At 37.3% G+C, this 25,059-nt stretch overlaps 1 protein-coding gene across 14 annotated transcripts in view; it reads right to left on the bottom strand.

Moving 5' to 3' along the window:
* Positions 1-25,059, bottom strand: part of LOC107225971 (thyrotroph embryonic factor) — a 223,708-nt gene that overhangs the window by 99,163 nt on the left and 99,486 nt on the right. For 4 of the 14 annotated variants that reach the window (XM_046746151.1, XM_046746152.1, XM_046746153.1 and 1 more), the window contains exon 2: positions 340-369. In XM_046746151.1, coding sequence (XP_046602107.1) covers positions 340-369 — 30 coding nt within the window. Of the gene's footprint in view, positions 1-339; positions 370-14,854; positions 15,622-22,409; positions 22,761-25,059 lie in introns of those variants that run through there. The other 10 variants (XM_046746140.1, XM_046746139.1, XM_046746138.1 and 7 more) reach the window with 10 other exon arrangements.

The raw sequence follows: 25,059 nt of genomic DNA, 5'->3' as shown, positions 1-25,059 counted from the left end.
TTATTTTACCTGTGCGCCAATTTGACCCAACTAACTGTGGAAGTTCAGGTTCCGTGAATATTCATTGCAATTATATGAAGCTTCGTGCACATTGAACAATCAACGGTCAATAACTTGATCGCAAAGAATAATTGATAGGTTGCTGCTGAAGTATTGTCACATTGAGTATTTGAATGCGAAAACGTGATTCGATGGGTAAATCGAAAATCACAGCAACAAAATAAAAAAATAAATAGATCAAAACAACGTTAAGGCGTAATTAATAGAAACTAAAAACGAGGTTATCAACGAAAAACAAAAAATGAAAATAAATGATGAATTTGGCTAATGCCAACTTACCCTTCAGTGAGGATGTTATCATGGGGTCACCTGAAAAAATGATATAAATATAAAGTATTTCATGATTGTTATCTGTAAATGAGGGTCCAAGTAAAGGAAACAATACGTTTCAAACAACACAGATCACTCGACTCGATCCACTTGTTAATTATTATCGCCTGTAAGCCTTTCAACGAATAATTGGTGATCATGAAATCTTTATGCATTTTATCTTGATACCATGTTAAAAAAGTATACCACCAATTCAAAGAACAGTTCGACAATTCCAGAAGCTTTTAATTCGATCCAGTATCCCTTATTTGTTCCAAATGCGATGACTTCAATTCAACTATTTTTCTCATCTCTTATCTCTACCAAATCGAAGATCAAAAGCAGGGGTTCTCGCTTGAAAAATCACTTTGACCTTGACATAACGTTGAGATCCAAATTCAAGGTCAAGGTCGTTGCAACCAGAATGTGAAATTCTGAGCCACCCTTGACAACTATTTTTAAAAACATTTTGATGTTTCCAACCGTTATTCCGAGCTAGCACACATTGTATAACAATTTTCGTAAATTCGACATTCATATGACCTTCCATGACCTTGTTTAAAATATCATTTTGAACGTAAAATTTTCTGCACTTTTCAAATCCGGAGTCAAAAGTAGGTCTTCCTGTTTAAAAAAATTATCTTGATCTTGAAACGACCTTCAAAAACAAGTTCAAGGTCAAATGTAAACACACTTACAGACACTCTTACAATTGTGCTCGAAGAGGAAGAACACTTTCTATATCCACATTCAAGGTCAAAGTTGTTGGTACCAAAAGTTGACCCCCCTTGACCTCAACAACTTTTGTCTGAAACATTTTTCTGTATCCAACCATAAATCTGAGATATTTTCCATAATAGATTAAAATGGTCTACCCAGTATATGTGACCACTGCAAAATTCATTAAATTTAAAGACATTTTTTCCATCCGTACTATCAGTGTCCGGTACTAGCGGGGACACTTCTCTGACACCCTAGTTTTTGTTACTAAATAAAATTGTATTTTATTCTCATTGTCAGTTTAACGTTATATACTAATTCCGAAATTTCTTACATTGTTAAACATACTCTAAAGATTATAACAAAAATAAAAATAATTATATTTTCACCTGAATAACGATTTTATTAACGAATAACCTTAGGTGTCCGGTACTGGGGGACTTCCCCTATATTAGATTGTCACAAGTATTTCGTCCGACAAAAGTATTTTGTCGAATTAAGCGAGTATCGCATTTGACTACAGCATTTAGTTGAACCAAACGAATATCACTCGACTCAAATAATCCTATCGCTCCGCGTAGAATATTCACAACGCACTTTGACAACTAGATCTGGGTTCTTCTTGGCCTGTAAACCACGCTTTGGCGTCTGCGCTCGTTATGCTCAAGGATTCAACGTTATTGCAACAGGCTTGCATTATTCGCGACGTGTAATCACAGCAGGAGGGTGTTCGGTGCTTGACAAGCGTCGAAGGAATGGCATTAAATTATTGCGCCGACTCGACATTTCGCTCGAACAGTAGTCGCACCATCTCGTCAAAAAACGCATCGCCAAGAGCACATCTATTTTTCTTATTCGTTTTTTCCAACTCAACAAATTTATCAACTAGTGTTGCCAAAATTTTGATCCTTTGATATTCTCCGGATGTGTTGAAAAGATAGCAGCTCGATTTCCGCGGAGCTTGCGGACACTCTATAACAATTGCGAAATGAATGTTTTTGTTCTTGTGGAATAAAAGAAATCGCTGTACACGATCGATGAACTTTAATGAATCCCGACGAAACTGATCACTTTTTTTCCGTAAATTCGGTGAAAACCAGACCTTTCAGAAGATGAACGCAGCACGATTAAGCCCGGATTTTCCCTATTTGTCGAAGTTAATTCACCCTGATCCTCTTAACCCTTTGAAACGTACGTTTTGATTTAAAATCCCACCAGTGTTCGGTTTCACGAGCTGTATTCGAAGAAGTGTCTCGAATTCGGAGGTTCAAGCTTCGAATACTTCGGTCCATTATTTCTCAGATTAAATCTTGAATTTCCAACGGAAAACCGTGTCTATGATACGACAATTACGCGTTTTGCAAAGGATGTACTGACATAAGTACAATATTGACGAAATTTATCGTTTTCAAGGTCTTTAGTTTAACCGAACAAACACAGTAATCTTGACAAATAGATTTGATATTCCAATAACTAGGAAATATAGTATTTACAACTATACGATCGCACTAAATAGTTACGCGTTCCAGATTTTCTTGTAACAATATCCTTTGCACCGAGAATTTTCTAGTCGCTGTAACAAATGAAGTTTATATCCATATGCGACACTAAAAAATATCACATTTCTTTCCACAGCTTCACACCGAAGCCGCACAACGAGGCGCCATACTGAGAACCTACAGACTCGATTCTCTCGATTTTACCGTACAGTCAACGTGACGCTTCCCGTAAATAGCATTGTGTCTTATGCCGCAGCGTTGTATCCGGAACATGGCAGTTAGTTGCGTAATACTTCGGTGCATTATACTGCGGGATAATACGAAATCCCGGTGGTTTAACAAATCTTTCATCAAATACTCTAATTTACTCGATCGGAAGATAAAGCGTCTCAAGCCTTCTTCGTTAATAATTCGCGATCACTGGAATGAATGTTTTAACGATGACAAAGAAACGGCCAAGTTAATTATCCCAGCAGTATATTTAATGTTACATCGTCAAACGCAAATCCGGAAAGGATATAAATAAAGATCGATCAATCGTCACCTTTATCATGATCAGGTATCGTACAGTGTTACCGAATTGCCAAATATCGATCGCTACCTGCGACGCTTCAAATTATTAGAACATTTTCCAAAAAATGTTAAACTATGTCAAAATGAAAATTGAGAACAGTCATTGTAGATCGCTGATTGCTAGAAATTCTATTTCAAATTTCATATGTATCGGTTTTAATGAGGTTATATATACGCAATAACATAAATTAATTCTTCTTTCAATCGTTGATCGAAACAAACGATGTTTAGATTAGTACCGAACTGATGAAGATGCAAAGTGTTTAAACTTGATCATTCCGTTCCAATGAAAAGTACTCCAGTGTCGAATTCATGGTCCGACGGATAGTAAAATTATTACAAAATGCAATTAATAAACAAAATCGGTTTTTCCAGAATTCCAGAACACGAGAAGTCGTAACTAAAAGAGATACTTTGCCACCCTTCATCTTCACCCTTAACCGGCACACCTGGGGTACGAGATGATCCCAGCCGATTTTAGCCATTTTTTAGTTCTGAAAACGATGCATTTCATGCTTTGTAATCTTGGTTTGAGGCAAGAGTGCATCGCGACTTTTTTACTAAAATACATTGCCTCGCCTCTCACAACAAATACCTTTTTTTCAACAATCACTATCGAATGATTTTTGTACTTGAAGTAGCATATTTTGAGTATGTTCAATAAAAATTTCAAATTTTCCAGCTGATAAAAGTTTGGATTTTTTTTTTTTTTTGTAAAAATAGTAATTTTTTGAGAGTTTTCAATTATTTTTCACATCAATTATTTTTTTTTTTTTCAACACGACTGATATCATATTTTGAAAGACAGAAAGACCAAGAGTCTCTGGTAAATTTTGAAAATCAAAATAACCAACAATTTATTCGTGATACGTATAACGTGAGGTTTAGTTGTTGGGGTCTTTCTTTCACAGAACATCGGCAAATACTGACGAGTGTTAAAAATATGGTTAAAATAATCCTCAACCGTGACCCACGGTTGTAATATGATTTTTAAAACTTCCATCATAATTATGAAAATAGTCGGGAAAATATTTATACACATTTGCAAGTTCCGTCGAAGCATGGTTTACATCAAAGGATGGCTACACCATCATGAAAGTTGGTGACAGTCAATGTTTTGAACATCATCCCGCATCCGCCGTCATAGGTATTGCTTCTATCGCAGTTCAATCGTGATAAAGTTCATTCCCCAGTTTCAGAAGCAAGTATTTTGCAAATTTGTCCTCGCCAAAGCAACAAAATCATTCAAAAATTTGAAAAATAATAATAATGTAGTGTTAGCTCAAGGAGGTTCGAAAAATTGACGCGAACAATGAACATACTTTATAAAAAAGATTGTCTCTAACTTTGACGGTGACCGCGAATCTGATGTCGGAATTTGATAATCTCTAAATCTAAGATGGCGGACCCAATATGACGTATGTAAAATAGAAAAATCTATCAAAATTTTATGATTCTGGCCGAAACTTATTACTCGGGGTTTTTTGAGGTTATACGAAGTAACAAAGATCACATATCGATTTTTTAGGTGGGACGTTGAGCATTCCACTGTGACTGAAAGGGTTGAAGCGTAAAATTCACTTGAACAAAATAACGAGGCAAAAAAATTTGTACAAAATACTACGGAAATTAAACAAATGAGCACTGGTTGTAAATAAACCGATCAACTTTTCGTTGCGCTCAACGGTCGGCCACTTTTTTTTAGCACCAACCCAGCGTCAGTTTGCGATACTATCTCCATAGTTTATCCTACTATGCCAGATAGCTGCTGTCTTCAGGATATCTGAGTGACTTTACTAGTCGGAATATATACCTAAGCTAGTCGTTCTGAGTAGATGTTTCTCCCAGTGTAGCCGGCAAGCAGCACCGAAGAGGACGCGGGGTTGGGCCCAGTGCGTGGGCCTCGATGGGCAGGGCAGGGGTCAAGGGATCACCCAACGAAAGAAGAGGAAGGGAAATGTTCCTCGCCAAAGATACTCTATCTTGACTCGCATAATGCTCCAGTGGGAGGCGCGCTGAATCTCGTAGACGAGGCTTCTTCTCGCCGAGCGGGCGTATCGCCAACCTCCGATCCCCGAACAAAGAGAACTGCTGCAGCTGAAGGCGATTTCAACCTATTTATTTGAGGCTTTTTTACCAAGTTCTTTGGTATTGTAGGAATTTTACGGTCCGTCATGTTAATTCGTTCGTGCATACATTTTTCCTTACAAGCGATTAACTTGAAATTTTACACACATGGGCCTTTGGGGTCGCTGATTACGAATCTGAACTCGAAACTCGAAAAGTCAAACTGGCGGATCTAATGTGGCGAACATAAATCCAAAAAGTTATTCGATTTTGATGAAACGTTTTCTTAGATCATTCTCGGGGTCACTGATTACTAGTCTAAACTCGAAACTCAAAAATTCAAAATGACAAATCCAATATGGCAAACGTAAGTCTAAAAAGTTATTTGATTTTCATGAAACGTTTTCTTAGATGGTTTTTGGGGTCACTGATTACGAGTCTTAACTCGAAACTCGAAAATTCAAAATGGCGGATTGTATGCAGGGGACAAAGAAAAACGAAAAGAAGAATTTCGAAAAAATTCTGTACATTCTTTGACGTGTATTAAGTTTGTATAAAAATTGGCATCCGGATTTACATGCTAGATTGGCAGGAAATACTTTTTTTTATAGAAAGGTACGATAATTCAGGCTTTTTAGAATCGGAAATACATATGAGAAGTATAACCAATACGAGTTAAAAATGAAAAACTGATGATCCATTAAAAAGCACTTAAAAATTGTGTGACTATGTGAAAAATTCATGCAATTAGAAAGGGAGCCTCGGTTTCCCGAAACTGGTTACATGATACACTTTTTTCATTCAATGAACGGTCCAATATCGTGATCGTTTATAACTTTTGGATCCTTTCGTTTGGGCGAGGAATTTAAAAAATACTCGAGCGCGGTGAAAAAAAACTTTGTGTAGATCAACGGATAAAACAATATGTAATACTTCTGTCAAACCCGTTTTTCCGCATTTTTTACTCTCTTCCTCTTTTTCTCTAAGGTTTCATGCCGATTGACTTCGATTCGCTTCACAGCGTTTGAGCAAACTGGCAAAACTAAATTAGAAAACATGCAGTAAGCGCCTGGCAGTTCCGTACATACATATGTATACCTATAATGTATATGTATATCTAACTGTAGCTTACGTACCACAGTGTTAATCATAAGTCAAAGAGAAAGAGCAGAGGTAAGAAAAATTGAGTGAAGAGATAGAGTGGAAGGGATTTCCACGGTGATAACGGATATCATATTTTGTACATATTAACACTGGTAAAAAAATTTTAAAAAGAAAAACTAAGTTAGCTGTAAATCGGCACATTGGTGATTAGTGTGTAGTTGAAAAGAACCATTGAGAAACTAAATGGTTCATGATAATTAGAAGCAGGATATAAATTTGACGATTCATGACTCCGCAATAATTATAACTCTTGTCGAGCGTTGATCTATAAAATCTACAACTGTTGAATGAATGATGATCGAACGAACGAATCTGTCAGGAATAATATAACAGTGTATTTTTAATATTGTTTACGAATACAACAGTTGATTACATAAAGAAAAAACTTTGTTTCTGCATTTGCATCTATACATAGTGTAAAGTGTTTTTGTGTCATAAATTATATTGCAACAAATGAATGATATTTTTCCCCGTATCGATACATCATGTAAAATCACGTACCGCGACAAAGAACGGAAAATCTTACAGCCTGCAGTGAAGAAATGAAACGGCGACGGCGTAGAATTACGATAACTCATCTCTGAACTGCAGCCGATATGCAAACGATTTTGCGCAATCCATACACATATTATATATATACTTCATTTCACTCTTACCTTAAACGCTTGCAATTGTGGCAAACCTACGTATTTATGGAAGTTCTTAGTCTGACAATGAGATAGACAATTGAATTCGTTTTTGACCGGTATTTTTTTCATTCGGTAAACGCAACACCGATTAGGATCTAGCAATCATTCAAACATGAATGAATTATTGACGAAAATAATACATACGTAAATTTTGTTTCATTGACATTCAATTGCTTTATTCCACTTTGAAATCATTTTTTCAAATTCTCATTTAAAATTTGTGAAATGTATCGTACAGTTTTTCTTTCGAACTTGAAAACTTGATGAACAACCAACGGTATCCGTAATAAATCATAAAAACTGCAAATCTATTTTAAAGTTGAGGCAATAAGATAACAGTAATAATAACGATGGCGATAATAGTTTTTTTAGGATTGCCATGAAGTGTTAAATTTCTATTAGGCTTCTTTTACTGCAATTGGTTTATGATATTTATTCAGACTTTCCGTATAAAATTCACAATGAAGAAAATACGCTTGTATAATGTATGATTAATTGTTTGATGTTTGATAAGATCATCAATCAACGTAATTCAGTTTCATTGACTCCGAATAGTTGAGCAGACTGTCAGAAGAGATCCGTTACATTCAACTGCAGTCAGTAAATCATAAATGTTAACGCATAATATTTAACGACTGTGAGAAAACAATAATTACTATGCCAACCGGTTACCGTCGAAGGCAACTAAGTAGGAACCATTAGAGATGAACATGGTCGTAAAATAATTTTTAAACGATGTATGCAGTAGTGCGCATAACAAATAGATGTGGGTGATCAAACAAAAACTGACCGGCTAATATACAAGACCTTTCTAATATAAAATTGGAAACCATTTCCATTGAAAATAGTTGCGCGCCATCGAGCGTGACTGCTGAAGAAATAAATAGCCGAGGGACAGAGTCAATTTTCAAACGATTTTCTAACCCCGCTTCAAAGCAAGCTTATAATATCGTACACAAGCTGTGACTTTGGTTCAAGTATAGTATGCAAAATTTTCAAGTGTCTTCTAAAAACGACCAAAATTGGCAGTTAAAGCCGAAACGATGATCAACTCGCTCTTCGAATCATTATGAATTACGCTGGAAAATCATAATTGGTCCATTTTTAGGTGAACCTGAATTCTAAAGCGATAAGTTACACCCGCTAGAACTTCGTCGGGTGATTTTTAACCGAAGTCAACTGTCATTGAATATATGCAGATTGAAGTATTCAACTTCATACAGGTACAAAATTTCTTCTTTTTTTCACAAGTAACCTTGAATAACAGAATCACTGCCGAAGCACTCCGATTGAACATTTTTAAAACACGCAAACGCCTGGAACTCCTCCAAAATAAGACGAATCCAATATTCAACGGTTTGTGAATAATAATGAAAAAAAAAAAGCATTGTGCTAATAGACGTATCAAAAATTTGCTCAATTTTAGAGATGTAAGTTACTTGGAAAACATTGTCAAGTTCAAATTCAAAGTAGTCGTATTAATGTTCTTCGAGCAAAGATTCAATTCACTCGAAAAGCAAATCAAGCATCGATGATTCGAGTACGTGTAAAGAAAAAAATTGAAACGCCGACGAGGAGCGATATCTAAAACGGAAATCGCAGTGATTTTCCATTGTCCCGGTGCTATGGTAGCCTGGAAGGTGGAAGGCGGTGTTCGCACGAATGCAGCGTGGGCGTCGTAGGAGATTTTTCCCTCAAGGTACAGCAGCGCCTGACTCATACTCCACGACAATCCGAGTCACACTGCGGGTATGAAACCTACGTTGGAAACGCGACTTCGCTAAAGCGAAGCGTAACACATAAACACACACGTGTAACTGTTATCCCACTTATGTTGACGACACCGAACTTGTCTCCCTCTAATATAACTTGCGTCGGAAGCTTGTCCTACTTTTCTATGGGAACGAGATAAAAGGGTTTACCCGGCGTGTGTGAGCATAATTGCAGACAGTCGTTTCCTTATCGACGAAAGCATATATCGACTCCGGAGAAAATTCGTGGGAGCCAAAAGAATCGAACGTTCGAAAATGTGAACACAGTCTTCGAAAGCGCATCTAAGCAGCGAGGCGATATTTGGTAGGAATCGATCGATCTGCCTACCCTAAGATATCGCTCTTAGCATTTTGAAGCGCAAATGTTTTTTCGCGGTCTAATTCTTTGAAACTGGGTATACATTTAGGGGTTCTCGATATCGATGTTTTTAAAAATGGGGTCAGATCTGAGAAATTGTCATATAGTTCAGAATTCCGAATCTAATACGAGCGAATGGGATCAATTTTTATACTTTCAGTCAACCATATTGGATCCACCATCTTGAATTTTTTTAATTTTGAGGGTGGATTCGTTTTAAGCGACCCTGAAAACCCCCGAGTAACAAGTTTCAAGCGAATCGGATCAATTTTTATATTGTCAGTCCGCCATATTGGATCCGTCATTTTGATACTTGACGTTTAATTTGTTTTCAGTGACCCCAAAACCCCAAGATTAACGAGTTCCACTTTTCTAGCCCCCATAACATTCCCAAAATCACATTTATTCTGTATAAACAAGTATTTTCAACACTTTATTCATTTATGGTGCTCACTATACTCGTGGAATTATCATAGTCTCTCCTAAAACATCGACATCGACGACTTAGAATTCCAATTCTTAGTATATGACTCGCTGTGCCGCAAAGGGTTAAATCACCTTCCTTATTTAGCGCAGCATGCATATTTGCCAGCGAATGAACGGAATCAAGTAAATTGCCCGAGGACTTCGTCGTGTCCGATCGATTTATCGGTCAGCTTGTGTCGCTAGCGAGATTATGAAGTGGACTCGGCTATTTCGTCTACAGTAGGGACTCTCGGAGGACATCACTCGATGGGAGATGAGCTGTGCGGGACGCAAAGTTGGGGATAATACATCAAGAGCGACGGGATCGCGTGTTGCCTTTGCTCCTCGCACACGCCAAAGGGTCCGTTGGCCGGCGACTAGCGACATTCTTATGGGTCGCTGCATAATCTCCCACATCTCGCTAATCTCTTACAGCGTACTTGTAACCCGAACGACATACATCACCCATCCGTAAATCCACCATTAGACCCGGCACTTCGCAATGTTCGGTGTTCACAGTAAGTGTCTTTCACTGTTCACGTCGAAATACTTCCGCGATACTATTGCAAAAGGTAAAAAGGAATCATTTTTTGTCTACAGATATGTCGAATTCAACTGATGTACGTATACTGTTGTTTGAGGAAAAAAATTTCAATAGCTTTTAACCTATCGAACAAAACTGTAGATAACATTGTAAGAAGAATGCACCATGTGGACTTCTATGGACTGTAACTTGGTGTCATATAATACCGTACGATGTTGAATTTCCGCATGGGTCATAAAATTTGTTTTTTACTGGGAGGATTCTTGGAGAGTTGATGATGCGAACGACGCTTTGCCAGCAGATGATCAACCAAAGTTGGATTTTACACGCAGTTAGTACCCCAGATGTAACATCGATGCCTATGTGCTAGCAAAGTGGTATAGTAGTCTATACGAGTGGAATTTCATCAGGAGTACATGTAACATTAAGTATGATGAACCCATCTTTTGACATGATTAGTAAACCAATTGAAATTAAAACTATGAGACCGCATTGTTCGTTATGTTTTCGAGTTGAACTTATTGGTGAGCGAGATAAGTTCTTATCGTTAATCTTTGAGATGCTGAGTTCTAGACCGAACGGTTTTATAAAAAGGGCATGCAATTGCGTGTCACTGTGAAGATATAACGATTTGAGAACGTGACTGTCTCCAAGGTAGAAGTAAAGGATGACCAGCCGGCGCATAAGTCAAAGTCAACGATATATGAAATAATGAGGGAGGCAATAGAGGATGTTGTCTTACTTCTCAGGCATATGGATTGTGGAAAAGCACTATAACTACCGTCGTTATATTATCTTAGGCAACGGAAAGGAACGCTGCTTGGCCTTGAGTGCAGGCATGTTGTAGGAATCAAGACATCTTTACGCTTAGAGACTCGCGTGTAAGACCTTTTCAACGTGTGCGTGTGCACACACTGCAGTTACGTGCTCATGGTACACCTGTAGTAACGCGATCGACGTCGCAGCGTTGCTCCTCGTTGGGTTTACCGCTTGGTTGGAAATATTGTTGTTCAAGAATGTGTCGATCGTTAAAAAGAAACCGGAGTCAGTCGCGAGCCTTGCTGCTTGGTTGTAAAAAATTTCAAATTAACAAAACCGCGATTTGCTGCGCGTCTAATGCGGATGAGATAATAACTTAAATGGGAAATTGAAACTAGGTCCTACAGGCCATAACTCAACCTGGATTTTAATTCTATGACAGGAATAGATAATTGAGTCCACCTTTTTCCGGTCAAATGATCACACACACAGGTGCCGTGGTCTGTTCGTGGCCTTCGATACTTCCAATTGACACAACGCAACTGGCGTTTAACGATCCGCTGCGAAGCATTATGCACTGAAAGAAAGGACACTTCCTTAAACTGAACAGTACCTAATACCTCTCGATAGACGGAGATTTTCACCGATATGACAACTCGAGCGTATTTCCTGATCCAAAAAATCATACGGTTTTTCCACGCGACTAGCGTATACCGTAGCCCAGGGATTACCAGTGACAGATCCTACGCTCGCTAGTCATGGATATCAACACTTTCTCAAGTGGTGCGCAACCTTTCCCTGATCAAATTACCCGATTGTTCTGGGACTTCGCTAGCCCATAACAATACTGACGTATCCACGCCAATTAGCTCATTTTCAAGAATGACTTTACAAACCTCTATGGAACAGTGCCGAAACGGCAGATTGTTGCCAATACCTCGAGGTTGAATGGATTCCCATATTCTGTGCAACTAGACCAGCGATAATTTGGAAGTACTACTAGCAGAGTGATTTCACGCTGCTGATCAGCGATGTCGTCGGCATATTTCGAGCAGCGATAAGTTTCGTAATATCGCGTAAGAAATTCACGTGTGTGTATTGCGTTGGGAAAGTGCGGCTAGACTGGCCTTTCACGCTACGATCTTACTGGACGTAAAAAGAAAGATGTAAAAACAGCGTAAGGTGTAACCGAGTACCTACAACGTTAAATGCCTATCATTGGGTGGTACCGATTATCAGTCTGTTACACAGACAAAGGTCCCCTTGTCAATTTCCAGCACCAAAAGTATTGGCTACCTCGTGTGACTCTTATAGACGGGCCATTAACCGGTCACGGTTGAAACGGAGCAGGTCTTATTACCCTGGTTTCGTGTATACCCAGCGCCGGAGAAAGTCATTTCGTCATTTACTCGGCGTTGGCTGAAGCTGATTATGTTTCTGAGGTGATATACTTAACATCGCGCGATACCATCTTGTATCGTTTTCAATGTCAACGTGAAGCTCAACTAGGAAGGTGAAGAAGAAGAACAAGAAGAACAAGAATCAGCGGTGAAGAACAAATAAATGAAAGTCATCACTAAAACCTGACGCTAAAAGTGGGCCAATTCAACTTCTTATAAGTGAAACTAGATCGCCTTTTTCTTATTTTTCTTTTACTCTCGATCGCCGGTTGGGACGTAGTCCAGCTCATCGGAACGCCTAAATGCCGAAGCTTTTACAAAGCCAAGACGAAAATTGGCGAGGCAATTCTACAGCGAAGCAGAAAAGAAATGAAAGAATTTCTGCAACTGCATCGGGTGAGAAAGGCTACCGAGAAGATATAAAGATAACGTGTATTGTGCACATGTATAAAGGATGCGAGTGATTAGATACAGTTTCCATGTACCTGCTTCACAGTATCTACGTAGCTGTTGTTTATGCACTGACTATAGCACACCGATTCGCATCTCCAATGTTATTACATACGCATTTCTCGCGAGTGATGTATAAAATTACCATTTTGGTAATCCTTTCACTGTTCTATGTTATGCACGGACAGGATTTTCTACTAAACAAATGACAATCACCCATGTATAAAGCATTCCGCATAAAGACTTTATACCCGGGATGCTTTTGCAACATTTCATTTCGTATTCAGTTCATTCAGCTCTCAGTTGGTTCATCATCATAATTTCAAATTCGTGATTTTCATTGTATTCTTTCGGGAGGAAAAACGTATCGATTCTTCGCTGCGGACTGACGGCGAGCAGTCAGCTATTGATTGGTATTTCTTTCCCCTTCTTCGGTCTCTATAATTTTTTGTTCCGCATTCGGATGCAATCTCACGAAAACGTTGCGCAATATTTATGCATCCCTGAATCTCACCGTTGAAAACAGTGTGGCGAGAAAATGGCTAGATATGAAAGAGATAGCCGGCTTCAGTGTCTCCGAGTGGAAATGAAGAACATCTTTTATTCATATCAATCTGTTGCTTCTACCTATACGTTATTATACATCTATCCGAACGTATGAATTTCGTATTATCTAGTGCGTATTGTTTCTCTGTAACCGCGAAGCACTCTAAATTTATTAAAACCCCCCAAATAAATCACCATGATTTGAAATTGAACTTACTTGTTGGTTACCATCGTCGTTTTATAGCGGAATTCGAAAAAACCTCAACACCGCGTTTTAGTCACAAACGTTTGGGGTGAGAATCCGAATTATTTATGGGCATCATTCATTCGTATCTTATTTGCTGCACAATTTGCGATCTAGAAGAAATGATCCATGGACTTCAAGAAAATACTTCGTGATAAAAATTAAGAAGAAACCTTTTATTCAGACTTCTCAAAGTCAGTAATCTCGATTATTAACCATTCGTGATTACCGTCGTCGCGCGGTTGTCTTCCTTCAAGTGCTTTCGTGATTATATTATAGTCAAAGAATTGAAAAATTGGAGATAAAGAATGAATGGATTTGTAGGTTACTAAAATCTTGCAAGCACTGTATATCTAAGCAACCATAAAATGATAGAATTATCGATCATCGCCACTCGACTCGTATTTGACTTATCACCGGCACAAAGTGATGAATAATCGGGAACTGATGGGCGAAGAGTGTATTTGAAGCCAATTATTGACCACTTGTTAACCAGACGTTCACGAATATCCGCTGGCTTGTCAATTTATAGTTAACAAGGTAAAAGTTGACTGTAAATTAACTAGTCATCGTAAAAGAATAATCATAAGAAACTTTAAAGTTTCCATGATCATCAGATTATTTTTATCCTTGTATTACAAACTACAGGGAGCTTTATATAATATCTGCTTTTCGTTTTTACTTCTGCTGGATGTCAACGTTTTTGAGAACATTCGTACACCTGGGGCATAGGTCAACAACAGATTTCAAGCGAATGGTTACCGTCTTGCTGATTCAAAGTAAACTTAATCAACGTTTAACTAGCCAAAAGGTTATAGTCGGCATCTCGACAAGACAGTGATCCGCCAGCGGCAAAGACTCTTTGGACATGGACAATGAACTTTTCTGCGATCGTATTGGATTCGGTAACCGCAATTCGAAGGACGTGTCTCAGCGGTACCGGGAATATCATCAGCTAATAAGATCATCGAATGGGTCATCCCAGGAGAGGTTTGTCATAACCTGGAGAAGTCGACGGCTGTAAATACAGTCCCTGGTGTATATTGTTATCGTGTATGAATATTTCGGGACGGAAGAAACAATATTGAGGAGTAAGAGCACAGTCGAGTTAAGTGACCAATCTAAACGACCGTCCATTTGGTGATTGGCATGCGTTAGCTAACCAACCACAAAAAGACGTCCCGGAGGGGATCGTAACCCGATCACGAAAGTCTAACGAGAAAGAATCAAAGTACCTGGTACAGTGTAGGAGCAAAACTTTCGGGCAGGAACCGCGCTAGATCGTGAATGGAAGTGATACTGCTGCTGCTGCTGCTGCTGCTGTTCGACGTGGTGCTGAGGCTGCTGGAGCTGCGGCTGGTGGTGCTGAGGTGCGGCTGGAATCGCGACGGTTTGCTGCATCGGTCCCGGCTGCTGGAAGTGGGTCTGGTACTGTTGATGAACCTGGATTTGTGGGTGAACCGCCTCCCAGCGATGCTGTAGCCAGCAGGAACTTCCCGCCTCGGTCTCTGCCGCATAGTTTTGGGCACCACCCATGCCGTGCCAAGCCAGACTCTCTATCGTACCGGTTGATCCTTCTCTTTAATTCTACCAGGACTTTACTCCCAAATTTTTTCAGTCCAACGGCGAGTGTCTTATCCGTTCATGCGCATGCTCTAACGGAATCGCAAATTCAGACAATCAGCGTTTTCATTCCCATAACTGAAGAGGGTAGTGTGGAATTGAATTATTCGTTATCACTTTCACAACGGTTGAGAAAACACTTTTGAGAGTATTGTTCCGATGACGGCGCCAAAGCGGCGAATCGAAGAGAATGTTTATGGTTCTTCTTGTTTAATACATGAGTGAATTGAACTGTTCCGATAGAAATTTTCACCAATACCAAACCACGATATGTCACTGGCGGGGTACTCGGAGCGCGCTATTCAATCCTGAACCTGGAATCAGCGAGCCACAAGCGACGCGTCAAACTGGCAAAACGGGACGAAGTTGAAGAATTCACCTTTGATAAGAAATCATTGATACACAGGGTTACCGGAATATTTAACAATTACAATTATCCCATTGATGGCGGAATCGATGGCTGTCGCTCATTTGCAATGCCTCCTTGCCTCGAATCATAGCAAATGAACAGCCGATTCGTTATTACCTCGTAGGTAAAAAGTGATGTATTATTTAACTTTTCGTTTTTTAGTAAATAATTTTTATCAAAATAAATTCGAATTTCACAATACTCAAGGAGATAGAATCGAAATTTATAAGGTGAAAGAGTTAAGCGGACATTTAAGTACATCGAACGATGAGTGTACCGGGGGATCTTTTTAAAAGGACCTGCTCTTAACGCACGCGATTCAAATTCCTTAATTTTGATTGGCTGACATCCGTACTCGCAACCTGAACCAGACTTTCGCTGACTAGATCAAATTCCTTAGAATCGACCAGTTGACACTCTGCCGACCGTACTGGTAACATTTGGTTACGCTCGTAAACTAGACGAGTTGCAATTGTCAAGAAGGTCCTTTCAAGAAGAATCCTGGGTAGGTACATTGCATGAATAATTCTGTGTCAAGCTAAAATGGTTGAGAACTTTAAATATCAGATTTCACTGTGAGATTTTATTCAAATCAATTCTTCCAGCGTAAAGATACACCCCCAAGCGCTGTTACTTATTTTTTTTTTTTGGTTCTTGAGTTTTTACTCACATTAATTTCGACCAATCGCTTATGGAACATTGTAAGTAGTGTCCGATCGACAAGTAATGACATTTTTTCCTCACAGCCGTGGATCTAGGCAAAAAATGTCCAAGATATGAAGTGATCGTTTTCGTTCCAATTTTTTCACGAAAACGAATATGTCAAACTTTTGTCGTTAACGATGTTGGCGCGTTTTTTAATTTGCAAACAAATTTGGATATCCCTGGTTAAGAGAGGCCAAATGCTCCTGTCTCGGGATTTTCAAAAAAAATATTCGTCCAGTGGTTCGTGACTCAGTAATCCCCTCCCACCTTTCTGGGGGGTAAAATAATTATATTTCATGCATTCGATTATTTATCTTAAGACCTAATGCACGGATCGTTATAAGAAAAATCACAGGTATCCATTACCGAAAAACCTCCGATGAAAATTAATTTGTATGCGAGGTGCCACTCTGAAGGTTTCGAAAAAAAATCATAAAAGTTAAAAATCGTTGTATTTCAAAATTTTAGCCATATAACAAGAACTTTCCTTTCGTCATTACGTTGCTTCAGGTGTATTTCATCACCACTAATTATTTCATATTTGTAACGGCTTTTGCGCTTTTTTGCCATTCTTTTTGCCTTACTATTTTCGACCATGTCCTGAGTAAAGGTTGTCTGGATATCGAGAATTTCTGTTTAATTAGCGATACATCTAAAATCTGGTCTCGCCAGCCTGAATACAAGAGCTGTAATTTGGTGAAATGTTGTACTTTAGGGCTAAAAGTAGAAGATCATAAGATTTTTTCATTCATTTTTTTTTTTTCATTCACTTCATCAGCAACTCAAATTTGGATTTTTTAAATAAGATTTAATACTGTGATAATTATGATGACAATATATAGAATTGAAAAAAGGTTCTATTTTTGTACAAAAGTCGTTAGTGACTGTATATCATTACGGAATGTTTTACTAATGGCAATTTCAGTCACCATTTTAAACGAAGATGCGAAAGAAATTGTTTTATACTCTTATCCATAATTCTATGAATATTTCTTTCAACTTAACATTTACAGTGGAAATGATAATTTCGTCGCGCAGGTTGAACTATTTTTTATATACACCTGAAGGCACGGAATGACAGAAGGAAAGTTTTTATTACACTTATTAGATTTCGAAATATAATGATTTTGAACTTTCGTGATATTTTTTCGGAACTTTCGAAGTGACCCCTCAAGCCCAAGTTGATTTACATAAGACGTCTCTTGCTAATAGAAATTCATGATTCTTTCCACAAGGATCCGTGAATCGAGTCGTGAGATAAAAAATCGAATGCGTGAAATGTCAGTTGTCTTCCCCCAGAGAGCACAAAGGGGGTTATTGAGTTATGAATTGCTGAACAAGAAAATAAAATATGAAATATTTTCACGAAATACTAGACGAGATGACAAAAATCTTGAGCTTCGGATAATCGAAAAACTCGGATAAAAAGGATTGAAAAAGTGACAATGTACTTTTGAGTGATAACGAATATTAATTATATTCTTCTGTATAGGCAAATAGACTTGTGTGTGACTCACATACGTTAAAAAAAAAAAACGACGAAAAATAAAAGTGTACACATGTGGTCAAGGAAAGCTGGTCACGGGAGCAAAGTTTGACTGCAACGAACATAAGTATCAATAGCTGAAAACAACCGATATTTTTGCCTATCCCAGAGTAGACGATCTCGAATAAGCAAGAATTTACTGTATTGCGTAAACGGTTGGAAGAAAATCGAAATGAAGGTAGAAATAAAAAACATTGAATACAAAAATTGTTCATGCATAAAACAAAAATGAGAAAAAACAATAAATATTTTCCATCACCTTTTTCGTAAAGTTCGAGTGAATGTGCAGAAATTTTTGGAAAGTTGAGAAAAAAAAAAAAAAGAAATAACGCTTTAGAATATAGCTTACACTGGAAAAAGTGAATCTAGATTCCTCACCCAAAAATTCGATATGACGATCAAATATCGAAGTTATCAAGATACCGAGTAAATTGTTCCGGTTTCATTCGTTTTTTGATTGGTCGGTATGTGGTGTCAGTTTGACAGTGAGTATGCAGTTATGCTTTCAAAGAATATAACCTTGTTTGGTTATCGTGATCGCGCCGAACTGGGTGTGAATAGTTTTTTCGAAAATCATTTCTTTTCTGGAAAAAAATTGAGATTTTTACCAGATTGAGATACGGTATGTTGAATTGCCAATTTATTTAAAAAAAAAAGGAAAGGAGAAGCCGAAAACAAACGCAAATGATACATTAACTCCAAGGAAATCATTTGCTCTAATTTTGCAAAAGTGCAAAAAAGCTGTGTTGATACGGCCAGCCTTATCAACAGAATCATCAGTAAACTGTTAAAATTAAAAAGTAGATACCGAGATATGTATTTTTCTTCCTCACCATAAGAAACAAATAGAAAACTGCGAGGCGGAGGACCTTCCTATTAAAATTAAGAGCTCATACTTGGAGAGAATGTTTTTGAGGTCTCTACCAACCAAGTTTTCGGAGTATAAAGTGAAAAAAAAATATTCGATTTTTTTGGCCCACCCTAATTATATACATATGGGTCATTCCATGTCAAATCGACCAATGGTTGTACTCGACCTCTTTTGTTTTGGATGAAACTTGGTCAGAAGTTTTCATTCATCATATAAAGAAGTTCTGCCAAAGGAAAAAAAATTGAAAAATTTTTTTTCAAAATTTATGGAACTTTTAAAATTCCATTATTTTTCCGGTTTTTTAAACTTATGCTTCAAAGATCTCGAAAACTATTATAATTATTCCAATGATTTGAACTAGATTTTCAAGGGGATAATCGAAGCTACCAAAAGAAAATTTTTTTGAAATTTTTTTTCAAAAAATCGTTTTTTTGAAGAATTTTGAAATTTACAACATTGTAAAAATCGATGACCGCCATTAATTTTTTCGCTCCAATTTTTTTCTGGAGTACCTCTAACTGATCTCAAAAGATCCTGAAATTTTTGAGATGAGGTTTAATCAATTTTTTTCCTTTGGCAAAACTTCTTTGTATGATGAATGAAAACTTCTGACCAAATTCCATCGAAAACAAAAGGGGTCGAGTACAACCATTGGTCGATTTGATATGGAATGACCCATATATATACATGTATATTAATTTATTTTTGTTCGTATCATGGTCTAATTAATAATTTACCAATGAACAGCAAACTGCGTCTAACAATTCTGCTACTGGCTGTTCTCGTCTTTTATCCGAAAGATTAATATCGTTTCAAAGAAATTTGGTTGGTAGTTCTTGTTACGAATACACTGAGTGAAATTTTTTGTTCCGGTTACCGCTCAGTCTTTAACTATTTTCACTTTTTACCACAATTGAAAAATATAGTTCTAGGTACAAAATGAAAATTAGTTTTGTAGCTGTTACCGAAATGTCTAGTATTCGTTACTATTTTTTCTCATTACGATCACTGTTATTATATTTTCTTGTGACTGTTGCGAAAATTTAATGCTTGTGCAACAATAGATTGACGTTAAAGCCTTGTTTAACTAAAAAAGTGGAGTAAACCTCACAAACTGATTTTGCGTTGCAATTACCAAAAAAGGATCGTCAATAGCGGAAAATGGTTACGCCTACCTCGTTTTTCGTAATTCCAACAATATTCAAACATTTTTTTCAACGATATCTGTTTCACTAAATTTTTCTAGTTACTGTAAGAAATGAAATTTTTCTCAGTGTAGAGGAGTAAATATCACACCACCTTAATGTCCTTATTTAGTTTTCAGTACTAAGTTTTATGAACAATGATCAATTGGACCACGATACCAAATAAATAAACTAATATATATGTAATATATATATATATATATATAATATAATATATAATATATATATATATATATATATATATATATATATATATATATATATATAATTAGGGTGTGTCATTTTAGGGCAATATTTTTTTTTTTGCTCATCACCCGAAAAGTCTTTAGTTCGCATCTAAAAACAAATCTTTGCGCAAAGGGAACGCTGTCAAAAAATATTTAGAGGTAGCTCAACGGCATTGAAGTTTTCCCATTTGATTAACATGGGAAATTTTTTTTTTCACTATTATTTGTTCTCTCAAGTCTGATTAAATCGTACGGTATTTTCCCTACAGGGTTTTATAGAAATTGGAATTCTCTACAAAAAACGTCTTATTATATATATATATTTTTTAAGACAGTATTTGTTTCTCAATATTTGTCACAAATTTTCCGAGTAGCACCTTTCATAAAAAAGAAGTAAAAAAATTAACCACCCAAGGGTACACCCATACCTTGTTTTACGGCCTTGATAGAATGGACATGAGCGTTACGGCGCCGACAGACTGGCCCTAGTAGTATAAAAAATTCAAGTGAAGGCTGAAGCTCAATTGATTCTGAACACCTTTGACTCAACTGATCAATCACCCGTATTTAAAAATTGATCTCATTTTTCATTTTGCACCAGTATTTGCCAACACGAGAAATCGGAGATTCGCAGACCCAGGAACATTAACAAAGGAAACAAGAACGGAACATTAATTCAACAATGAAAAAAGGTTTCAGTCTCCGACGCGAGTGCGAGGATTTTTCAAAACGAGTTATGGAGCAAGTAGGCTGAAGTTGAGATTCTTAGGTCACCTTCGCAAATCAACAATATTCCCGTCTTTCGCATTTGTAGAAACGGGTTTTTTTTTTTAATGAATATCCATTTTTTCATTCCGCATGATTCGACGAGTTTTTGTTCTCCGTGTGAAAATCAACACTTACATCGTTGTGCTGAATCGAGGCCATTTTTTAAATACAGGTTTTGGTGATTATTGTACTTTTATGATTATTACTGCTAACGATATCTCAGAAATTTGACTGTATCTCGACGCTCTACTTAAACCCCCCGAGACTCGTCAAGCGGTCAAAATATGCTGCGATATTAAAAGGAAAACGTGTTTACCGCAAGAGCAAATCGCATAAGGCGTGACGAAATCCTGGAGGGAGTCTGAAGCCAGAATATTTGTAATGAGTGAGCAAAGTAATAAAAAAAAAGTAAGCGATCGCCACAGAAAGGGAGAGACAGAAAAACGAAGAAGTACAAAGAAACAACGATGTTTAACAATATGTATGCGATGTTTATATACATATATCATATGTATATTAGGGTGTTTCGGAAAAAAATTGTTTGCGGTTTTCCACCATGGGGACCCTTAAAAAATTGGTTCAGGTTGAAAGAAATATTCGGTGACAAGATGCGCGTTTTACGTTACGCGGAAGATCGCGCTCGTTTTATTTTCCTCATTGTTGCACATTTTTTTAAAAATTTCTCAAGAAACACGTTGCGTCAGCTCAATTATCATTTCTTTCCTAACATTCATATTCAACCCAAAGATCACGATACAAAACACAACGATATATCGTCCTGGAATCTTATTCTTCTAAATTAAAAGTGCATATCGAATTATAACTAGTTTACGAGTTTGAATTATTGGTGAAAAAGCGGCCAAATACACTTTTCAAACATCAACTGGAGACTCGGTATTACAAGTGTGAGTCTTTTTCGTGACGTAAATTGAGGTTATGATTGATTTAAGCAATAAAAAAATATATATATATATATATCATTCACGATACCTACTTCAAAAATGTATAAAATTAAAAAATCAACCGATTGTGAGCGCGATCTTCCACACGACGTAGAATGCTCATTTTTTGACATAAACTTTCTTTCAACCCGAACAAAACTTTTCATGGGATGCCATGGTGAAAAGTCGCAAATTGGTTTTTTCCGAAACACCCTAATGTATAAATTCGACAGACACATATAGATTAAAAAATATACGCCCCCAAAATAAAATTTTCGACGCATTTTGGAACCCGTTTCGAGATCCAACAACAGGGTAGTTTTGAAACGCACGATACCCATACGGTTTTTTTTTTTACACGAGTTCCGGATTACGCCGAGACGTTTTGCCCATTTTCTTTTAACGAATTTTTTTTTTTTTTTTTTATTTATTTTTTTTCTTTCCATTCAATTCTTTGCTTTCATTTCCATTGTAACAATACTAATGCGAACCTACGATATTTTGTTTATTGATGTCTACTGTGTGTTTTTCTCTAAATATTCGCATACGTGCGTGTCCGTCTTTTTCTTTCTTTCTTTCTTTCTTTTTTTTTTTTTTCTTTTTTCGGTTACTCTTGTTTTCCAGAGAACATCGAACGACGAACTTTCAGCCCGGTCTCAAATTATTATTTTATCGGTACGGTTTTATCAATTGTAAATATAATCAAGAGGTTTAGCAAAAATTCTCGAGAACTTGGTGCCGTGCGAGACTTCGGATAACTGAGCCCGGCAAGCCGCCCAGAGGGGTTGTGCGTTTTACCGGAGTGGGGTGATCGGCAGGGTGCAGTAGCGCCAAGACACGTGCACCGCGAGGCACGTTCCTCGGGCACGTGTTTCCTACGGGTAACCGCCCCTCCCGCCCCATCCGCCCCACGCGACAGCCGCCTTTGCGATGATCGGCTGACTCGGGTGCTGGACGGATAATCGATACTCTTTATCAATTTTATCGCGAGAGGGGCGGGATTGAAGTTCCGAAAGCGCCAGATTCCGAATTATTTGATGGCGAAAACTCGAATGAAACGAGAAAGTTTCGAACGGTCGGAAACCCGTCGCGACGGCTCAAAGTTACCGAAAGGTGAGAATCCGAAAGTTCAAGTCACGATAGAGCAAAGTTCCGAAAGGTAAAGTTCCGATGGAGCAAAATTCCGAAATGTAAAGTTTATTCGACGAGTAGGTGTGAATAATTAGAATAAACGAAAATACAGAATTACCAGAATTCCGAACGTAAATATATTGAAAATCCAAAACAAAATGGTGGGATTTCATCAAGCCAGAAATTCACAGAACTGGAAATCTTCTATCATTCCGAATTTCGATGCTCCGGATTTTTAAATTTTCTTATCTTTGCTTTTTCGGAACTTCGACTTGTCAGAGTTATGCCTTTTCGGCATTTTGACATTTCGGAACTTTGTGCGTTGGGATTCGAACCATTCGAAACTTGGATTTCTTTAAGCTTTGCTACCTAAAAATTCGGAATTTGGGGCTTTCGAATTTCTTCAAATTCGGAATTTCAAACCCGCCCCCTTTGATTACGCTGAATATTTTTTTAATCAATCTGCTTGCTAGCTATACAAAAATCTCATTGAAGTTACCAAAGTAACGACATTGTTAATTTGGCTCACCTTAGGAGACAGGTCTAAAAACTTCCCGTATACGTTCCCGTCTTGAACCCTTGGTAAAACATTTTTGTTTTCTTTAATCTTGTTATTTAAATAACTCGAAAGTTACCCGACTGATGAAATCCAAAATTCAATCATTTCAAAACTGAGAAAAGTCCCATCGATTGGGTCCAAAATCGTCCTAAACCTAATCCATTCATTTGTTCTTAAGTTTTGTACATAACCAGACGTCCATCCGGTACTGTTCGGAGGTAATATAGGTGAATTTTTCAAAGTCTACAACTACAAATATATTTTTTGAGGTTTTCAGAATAACCGTTTGCAGCTTGGAGATTTCCCTTCAAAATGCTTTCTTTTAAACGTTTGTGGCGATTTTGTCTCACCACGTTATCCAACACGAAAGGAAATAGTTTCCGAAAAAATTTGAATCCACGTAACAAGTAAAGAAACCACCCTACAGAATTTAAAAAAAAGGAGAATAATCCTCTGAATGTCACCTTTCTGAATCTTTCTTCAAAAATCATCTTCGACGTCACTGGCAGATTTGAAAACTTTTCAAAGATGGTAAAATTCGGCAATCTAAATTTAAACCTTACCGCGACACAGATATCGTAAAAATGACGATCATGTTTTCCCGTCTCACCATCTTGAAGAATAGAGATTTTCCTTTAAAGCCCTGCTCTTAAATTTGTCCTATTTTCTTTAACACCAAAGACAGACTCAAGACAAAGAGGATTTTTTTCTCTTGTTATGTAGGATCAAAGTTTTTTGGACACTATTATTTTAGGTCTGATAACTTGGCGAGAAAAAATTGCAGTCAAAATTGAGGAAAAGTATTTCGAAGGGGAAACTCCGATCTACAAAACGGTCATTTTGGAAATCTATAAAAAAAACTGTACATCGCGTATGACCGTGCGAAGTCGAAGGCTCACTTTACAAATTTGACGTGAGTAACTGAGAAGTATGATTACTCGAGAAAAAATGCGTATTGGCTAAATCTGGAAAATGTTGCTTAAAAAATCCAGTGTATCCAGTCGATTTTACTCTATGACGCGTCACGTTTGTTAAAAGACCATTTTCTACAAGTTCACTGGATCTTTGTTTTTTAACATGTTGGCATCGTTAAATATTTGCTTTTACAACATTGCCCTGATATTAATTGTGCTCGACTAATGCATTATTGAATCGGATACTGAATAAAAAGAATCCATCCATGAATTTGTGAAAAATAATTTTCCGGGTAAAATAAATTATCGTCGAGTGAAGTCGGACGAATCTATTAGACTCATTTCGAATATAATTCGAAATATAGTTTTTATAATTTCAATGTTTTACATCTTTGTGTTTTTAAAGAAATATTCAGCGTAATCTTTGAAAATCCGTGGAGTTTCCCGAAACCTTTGGAAATTCTTGAAATTTCGCGAAATTATTGATGCCCATGAAATTCTTGGAAATCGCATGAAACCTTGAGAAATTGCTGAAATTTCG

Source organism: Neodiprion lecontei, chromosome 7, assembly GCF_021901455.1.
Source record: "Neodiprion lecontei isolate iyNeoLeco1 chromosome 7, iyNeoLeco1.1, whole genome shotgun sequence".
NCBI lineage: Eukaryota > Metazoa > Arthropoda > Insecta > Hymenoptera > Diprionidae > Neodiprion > Neodiprion lecontei.
This window is presented reverse-complemented; position numbering and strand designations above follow the sequence as displayed.